This window comes from Perkinsus marinus (genome assembly GCF_000006405.1).
Source record: "Perkinsus marinus ATCC 50983 genomic scaffold scf_1104296962554, whole genome shotgun sequence".
Classification (NCBI taxonomy): Eukaryota; Perkinsozoa; order Perkinsida; family Perkinsidae; genus Perkinsus; species Perkinsus marinus.
In genome coordinates this window covers 194,065-201,986 of record NW_003205389.1, presented here as the reverse complement: position 1 = coordinate 201,986, position 7,922 = coordinate 194,065, and the positions used below count along the sequence as shown (strand labels likewise).

The 7,922-nt window shown below is 48.6% G+C and overlaps 2 protein-coding genes across 2 annotated transcripts; both read right to left on the bottom strand.

The window, feature by feature from the left end:
* Positions 1–1,911: 1,911 nt before the first annotated feature.
* Positions 1,912–5,559, bottom strand: Pmar_PMAR026298 (hypothetical protein; the record flags this gene model as incomplete). The annotated part of the gene is made up of 6 exons (XM_002771759.1): positions 1,912–3,354; positions 3,405–4,394; positions 4,833–5,006; positions 5,058–5,186; positions 5,237–5,351; positions 5,525–5,559. The coding sequence occupies 6 exons, from the start codon at positions 5,557–5,559 to the stop codon at positions 1,912–1,914; spliced, it is 2,886 nt and encodes a 961-aa protein (XP_002771805.1).
* Positions 5,560–5,674: 115 nt separating this feature from the next.
* Pmar_PMAR026297 (conserved hypothetical protein) lies at positions 5,675–6,775 on the bottom strand (the record flags this gene model as incomplete). Its single annotated transcript, XM_002771758.1, has 1 exon — positions 5,675–6,775. The coding sequence occupies one exon, from the start codon at positions 6,773–6,775 to the stop codon at positions 5,675–5,677; it is 1,101 nt and encodes a 366-aa protein (XP_002771804.1).
* Positions 6,776–7,922: the final 1,147 nt, after the last annotated feature.

The window sequence follows — 7,922 nt, the reverse complement described above, 5'->3', positions numbered from 1 at the left end:
ACCCCAATATACGTTCAGTACAGTCAATTCCTTCGAGCGCGGCAAGTATGCCACCCCAATATACGTTCAGTACAGTCATTTCCTTCGAGCGGGGCAATTATGCCACCCCAATATACGTTCAGTACAGTCATTTCCTTCGAGCGGGGCAATTATGCCACCCCAATATACGTTCAGTACAGTCATTTCCTTCGAGCGGGGCAATTATGCCACCCCAATATACGTTTACTACAGTCAATTCCTTCGAGCGGGGCAAGTATGCCACCCCAATATACGTTCAGTATAGTCATTTCCTTCGAGCGGGGCAATTATGCCACCCCAATATACGTTTACTACAGTCAATTCCTTCGAGCGGGGCAAGTATGCCACCCCAATATACGTTCAGTACAGTCAATTCCTTCGAGCGCGGCAAGTATGCCACCCCAATATACGTTCAGTACAGTCAACTCCTTAGAGTGGGGCAAGTATGCCACCAAATACACGTTCGGTACAGACAATTTCTTGGTCGGGGAAACTATGCCGATCGAGAGACATCGAGTGAGTCGGCAAGAGCCCATTCCACTGATAATGGAGTCAATTCCATCCGAAGGCAGATATTCAAATCCAGGGCCGATGTTCTCGGTCGCTGGAGCCATCGCGGCTACTATGTTTAGACTGGTCACTTTGGACTGGCACGATGGAATAAGAAACATAACAGTACATTAGCAACAGCGAAATCGGTTCAGCTAAGGCATAGCATGAGGAGGCACAGTCGCCTCACCTAGAGTCCTGATCTGACCAAGGATAGATCAGCCTTGGAGAAGTGTGATTGATCTACCCCACATTTATGTAAGTCTAGAGACTATTCGGATGGAACCACATCACTGTCCCATAGCATGACAATTCTACGCAGGCAAAGAATTTCGCCGAACCACTACTTGATTTTAACACAGATCTGGCGACGAGACACAAGCGAATCTAAAAGTCAATTCCCTCCCATTTTACCGAAAGATATATATACCATGAAGACTTCGGTGCAAGGTAAAGAGGTATGACGGTAATCCCTGCTGGTATTATAGTCAGCAATGAGAACAGCAACTTATATCGTGGAACTGTTGGTAAAGCTGGTGGGAACGTCATCAGTGATGAATTCAATTAAGAAACTCGAAACTGCCCACAGACAGATAGTACGCTTGCGAAGTCGTGGAGCTCTCACGTTCCCCATGTTTCAGCAGCTGGTCAGTTCAATCGACGTTGACTCGTGTACCCCAGGGTAAGCTGTACCCGAGAGCATTCAACCACGCCAAATGAGATAATGAATGTTCGTGGGAATGCTTAACTCCAGCGGCGGCCTAGCTCAACAAGAGACCACTCTCAGCCACTTCGAGCGTTTATAAGCGACACAACAGGAGCATGTAGAGGAAGGAAACAGCAGAGATAATTCTAACACTTGCTCGGCTGATAGACGAGCACTATCAATCTTTGTGATGGACTAAACGGGTGGGAAGAAAAAACGCTCAAAAACTCTTTAGCTAATAGGAGCACTCTGTACCTGCCTTGATAATGATAGCGGGTTTTTACGTCGCTGATAATACAATGGAAACCAAAGGAGATTCAGAATGAGAGGGACACAGACTGTGTCATACAGTGCTTTTGGTGGATAGCCACCTCAATCGGCTGCCAATTACATAACAGTCGTTGTTACTAGATACCTATTGGCTTAGCTTATATTTCCAGACAATTGTCAGGACCAAGAAAAATGGAAGTAAGATATAGATGAACGTCTCTACCACTATTGCTGTGGTGACCACGAAGTGGCCTGACTATTCTAGAATAGTCCTTTATAAACTCTTATAAACTCATAGTATCAGTGCTGTACGATGGTCTCATATTTCAGAGGACTGCTCTCGCGACACATCTGCACAAAACACCGAATCAATGAACTGCTACGGCTGGGGTCGAAGGAATTTCCCTAGCAACACCCTGCGAGACATCGAGAAATACCCTCTGTCTCCTGGCTTCATGAACGCCAAGCCCAGGCACATCGTCAGTGGAGTCGGCTGTGGAAAGAGAGATGTCGGAAGAATCAACAGACTCCGTGACCATCTCTACTGGGGGCTGTTGACCTATTAGGCGATTCTCAACACTGGTCCACATCCCTGCAAAAACCGTTACAGCATACACCAAGTAGTAGATTCGGAAACCACCAGAGGAAATGATTTCTGCAGCGCCTTCCGAACCGGCCAAGCAATCCTCAACGAGTCGGTTCTTAGCGTTCAGGAATGTATCCAAGCACATCTGAGCAGCCACATTAACGTCATCCTTGAATGGGGGGATATTCTTCTCCTCGTTAATAGCTATAAACAACCGTTCCGAAGACGATTGCAGGGATAAACCAAAGTCCCTGAGAGAAGGTAAGATGCAGTCTAGCATCTTTGCCGCCGGACCAGTAACAGACAGAGATGACGCAATCAGGGCATTGTGCAATACCAGAGCTTCATTGACTAGTTTGCCTATGTCGGCGCGTCTTCTCAGAACCCTCTTAGTGGTAGGAGACAACAATTTCAGTGAACCCAACATCGCGATTTCAGCACTAGCATCTTCTCTATACTTCACTTGAGTACTCAGCGACTTGAAAACAGCGTGACTGAAGTCATCTCGAGGGTCGTGTAGAGGGGTACCTCTGAGCTCCGAACGAGCCCGTACCAGCTGCAAGACAGCTTCCTCAACACCGTTACTGCACTCCTTGACTGTGTGAGCCGCCGCCTGCTTGTAATGGACAGCAGCAAATTCCGGGAAGAAAACCGCAGAGAAGATCGTAACATATATACCGCCAGCAGCAGTAAGACCAGCCCTCCAGGCTGCGGCAATCATCATCTGGTCCGGCGGCAGTGTCGTGCCTATTGCCAATCCCATACAGACGACAAACCAAGTGAGTATAAATACAGTGCCAGCATATCCAATACCACCGTAAGAGCTGGCGGATTTGCCAATGAACACAACGATCATCATCTCGACAAAGATTGCCGCCGAATCATGTGGGTTAGCACTGAGACAGATTACGCTGACAGCCGCACCAGCCAGGGTACCGATAGTCCTTCGACCGCCCCTCAGTAAGGATGCTCCACAAGTTGGCAAAAAGCAGAGATAGACAGGGAGGATACCCCATAGGCCGTGTTGACGGACGCCCTCGCTGTAGTGTTGACCAACAACGAGGACGACTTCACCAATCACGACGGCGAGGGTGAACCGGGCTGCATAAATCAACGTAGGCCGAGCACCACCACCCTCATTAAGGCCTCTGAAAAAAGGCTCCGCCCACCAAGCCTTCCACCATGCCGCAAAGCCAGCAAAGGGGTGACAAGAGTATCTCTCAGCCTAAAAGAGCGAAGAACGTCTCTACAATATCGGAGCTACTCTGAGCTTACCTGCTCACTATTTTTTGCGCGTAGCTGCAGACTAGCGTCTCTGTAATCTTGAGCTCTACAAGCGAAGTAGAACGCCGAACCCAAAGCGGACTGGAACCGCATGAACTCGTTGTCGTCCGGAGGCTCAATATCACCACTCGTCACTAAGCTTGCAGCGCTACGATTGACCTTCAAAAGATGGGCTTCGAATACTCTGGCCCGGTCCCGTAGATTGATAGCGTCCGCTCTTTCCCTTAATGTCGGCTCCGTTTCATAGATGGAGCGCAAGACGAGACCCACGCTGCTCCTCAATTCCAACAAATCAGCTGCCATTGGTTGCCAGTAGTTCTCTAGAATGAGATCAGAGAACTTGCCAGACTTCAAGTTCTGTCTGAGCGAAAATAAGTCCGCTACCATCTCCCACGCTGGCGTGTTGACATCAGCAGTTACAGGATGAGACGCAATACTGACACATGCGCGAAGGAAGTCATCATAGGCCGAGCGCAGCAGCTCGGTATGCTCATCACCAGATACTATGTATGACGTCAATATGTCATAGAGATTGGCTGCTGAGTAGCTGAACCGTTGGAAAGGTGGGGGACTGTCGGCAGGGAGGAGGTGTGCGAGATGAAGTAGCTGAAGAATAATGAACGATGTGAGGGTACCAAAGGTTTGGAATACCGCAAAGGCAGTTCCCTCCTTGTAACCGTTGTTGACAAACCATAGTACAGCCACACCAGAGGAGACTAGCGATGTTTGACCCATAATAAGCTCACTCATCTTGCATCCACCATTCGACTGGGACATGCAGAAGAAGAAAGTGATAGGGAGGAAGAACAAAACAGCCCATAGGCGATAGTAGATGCCACCACCCATTGCCTGTACAATGAAGTGCGCCAGACAGCCAAACCCAGAACCCAACCATCGACCGATAATACTGGTCCTCGCAAAGGCATTAATAGATGGCCAGTTGAACTTGACCGCGAAGTTGGAGAAAACCGGACCAATGATCTGCAAAAGAAACAACTAGTGGTAATTCGATTCATACGACTATTCTCATTGCCTACTACGAATCATTCTGTCAAGAAGCTAAGTGGGTAGGAAGGCAGCCCTGTATTACTGATAGATAGGCCCACCACGCTGTCTTTGGTGCCAAGTAAAGGGGTATTGCAGTGATGCCTGCTGATATTATAGTCGCCAGTGAAAAAACAAACTTATACCACGGAACTGACGGCAGAGTTGGGGCGGATGTCATCAGAAAACGACAAGTTAAAAATACAAGCTAGAGGAAATCTAGGCAGTGACACAAAATATAGAAATCACCATAGAGACCTACAGAGATTCTACTCTTCCGTTAAACACCGATCCCCCACATGCTTATAACAATACGTTAAACAATAGGCAATTGAAGACCGTTAAACAATCGGACCCTCGTAGGAGCTCAAGCACCTCCGCCTGCACCATCTCAGGGAGTGATGCTATCTGCTCTGGGGACAGGTTCCCAAGAGCCACCATGATGCTCTCAGTATCAGCAGCAACATTCGAACCAGTAAGATTCGATATCTCCCTCTCCAGACGATCAAGCATCTCGTCGATAGGGGCAGATGATGTGCTAGAAGGCAGCTACACGCGAGAGAATAACGTCAACAAGACCTTCAATGCATGGTACACTACCACTGTTTGGAGGCCAGCTGCACTTGTAGTCTGTTGTGCATAGAGAGACATGGGCTGTACTGCCGACTCTGACGCCGCCACCACGCCTCGTGTCCGGATCTGCTGCAGCCCATCCTTCGCTGAACTCACCTAAGGAAGGATACAATAGTCAACAAGTCAAGAACCTTCACAATCCATACCTCATCTGCTGTGAGAGGCAATAAGCGCTCTCCCGTAGTAACTCCTAGAAGGTAGTGCGCATGAATAAGTGCCAGTGACAGATTGGGATCATCATTGAGAGGCCTTATCATGTGCCTGGCATCATCATCATGCCAGTCATACTCTACCTTTCTACTTCACTACATGATAGCAAGGATGATGTACTCGAGATGTAGCGTATAAAGGAGCTGAGTAGCAGTTAGATGATTGAGGAGGTCATCGGCCACGTCCACGGCGTTACGAGGCTCCCCTCAGCAGGTCCCACTCACGGCTGCATCTCGTCCTCGTGACCAATACCAGACATTGACTCAAGCGGAAAACTGAACTGAATGGATGTATAACTATACCTATAATGGGACAACTCATGCTCAACAACACACCGCTTTTACACTGAGAACCATTAACTACAAAATGACCGTTTACACCAGAGTCGGCTCCTTAATCTTAGCATTAAAAACGATGCTATTGGTAGGTCTATGCCTAACTATGAACAAGAAAGGCCTATCGCAGACCATATGGAAAGGAGGATCAATAGGCATCGCCGTAAGCATCATCATAGCCGATGCTGCTGCAGCTTCAGTGCCTTCCTCATCGACTGTCATTACAGCCTTATGAAACACGGAACCCACTTTAAGGCCAGGGCCCATCTTACTATAGTCACCATCTAACACCAACCCCATACGCTCGAAGACCTTCGTCATATCTCGTACACCATACTCCACCTTGAACTTGGGGAACGAAACGCTGCCCTCTTTGTTGTGTTGCATACCTTCACACCAAACGTCAAAGTCACGCGCCACAAAATTATCCACAGATACTCCTTCAGCTGGCAACGCTATAACAGCATCATAGTCGTCATGGGCATAAGGAACCACTGCCGCCTGCACCTTGTCGTCAGCGTAGTAATCGAAACCCTTCTGCCTCGTATCTCCATATGGGCTTGCAGCAACCATCATGTCAACCTTCATAGACGTTTTACCTCCTTGCTGAGTATGAAAGTCGGCTTCTCTAGTGAATGACTTCATGAACGACGTCTTCCATTGATCTTTGAAATGTACAGCGTTGACCAGAGTCGCACCATCAGGCGGATCAGCTGAGAGGAGATTCTTGATCATACCATTGGTCTTTCTCTCGACCCAGGCATTGATAATGTCCTTGTGGGGTGCCTCAGGGAAGACCTCGGCATTCAAATTGGCCTTGACATCATCTGTGAAGGACTCAGTAAGGTGGCTCGACCAGACCGCATTAGCACAGGATAGAACATCACGATCAGCATTAGATCTACTAAAGTCGCGGCTAATATCACACAGCTTCTCCAAGTCATCGACATGAGTGACGTTGAGTAGGCCATCGAGTGTCTTGCCCTCTTGGGCACCATAAGCAGCAATCGCCATCGTCTGGAAGAGGGATAGAGGACTCACCACAGTGTTGCTGCCACGGTCGGCTGGACATTCCTGCTGAAGCTCGTCCAGCAAGGCGAAAGCGAAGAGGTTAATAGGATTCATAGGGTCAGTATTCATTAGAATATTAACAACAACTGACATGCTATCTAACAGCAGAAACGCCGACACAAAAACTGTCCCTTGTGATCGCTAGTGATGATGACCAGCCACTAACTGCGGCCCCCACCAGGCCGCAGTCCAACACACTATAACATAACTGAGCACATTATGGAGGAGTCATTCGGATTGTTGGATATACTATTCTTCTCAGGAGCATGTCAATCAACACCCAAGCAATCGGCTCTACAAACTTCGTATTACTCCCTCCCACAGCTAAAGATACTATGGTGGATCATCACTTCACGACATCGATCACTTGCAGGGCGACCTCATCCATATCCAACTCTTGCGAACTTTTGAAGGGTCGATGCATGCCTACTAATGATCACACTGATCTTTGCTCCAGCCAAGAATGAGTCATCAACCTTCGTTTGGTCGCTTATAACACGTGCTGCCTCCATAACACACCGAACAACATCGGCTGTATCAGTGTGGACAGCCGCTGTCCAAGGCCTGTACCCATAATAGCCGCTCCGTTACCACGAATGAGCCACGGGCCTCGTACGTAAGTCGAGCTTATTCCCTCAGCTCTTTGAGATGAGAATTTCCTCAGCTAGCAGTACAGCCTGCTAGTCTGGCCTCTCCTCCATGCTCCTCGCCCTCTAGGGGTACCAACGCCATCATTATCGACCTTTGCTACAGTCAGTCTCTGTAGGGCATCAGAATATCAGTCCGCCATACCCAAGAGCGCAATACCAGCCCTTCCATCTTCGAAATATCAAGAAATCTATCAGTCACCGATAAGGCCTCCTACCACATCCATCTTCAGCTGCGAGTCGTAATCATGGATATCTGCTGGTAACCCCCCTTGATTACATGTTGCTCACTAGACTAGCCCCTGTCGTCCAAGGGACGGGCCCCGGTTCGACCTTGAAGCCAAGGCCTTGAGAATATGCACCGAACCTCCAGCATCACTCTTCACTTGTCTCTCCAGTACAAGTTCAAGGAACTCTATCGTAGCCTGGACATCCTCAGGTCTACAGACACTCACCTCGATCCACGCGAGTGACTGGCGCTCAGTACTCCTTCACAAAAGCATGCAGCACTGCCATCTGCTACTGGGAAGCAAGGACATGTTTAGCCATCGGGACATGACGATCCTACT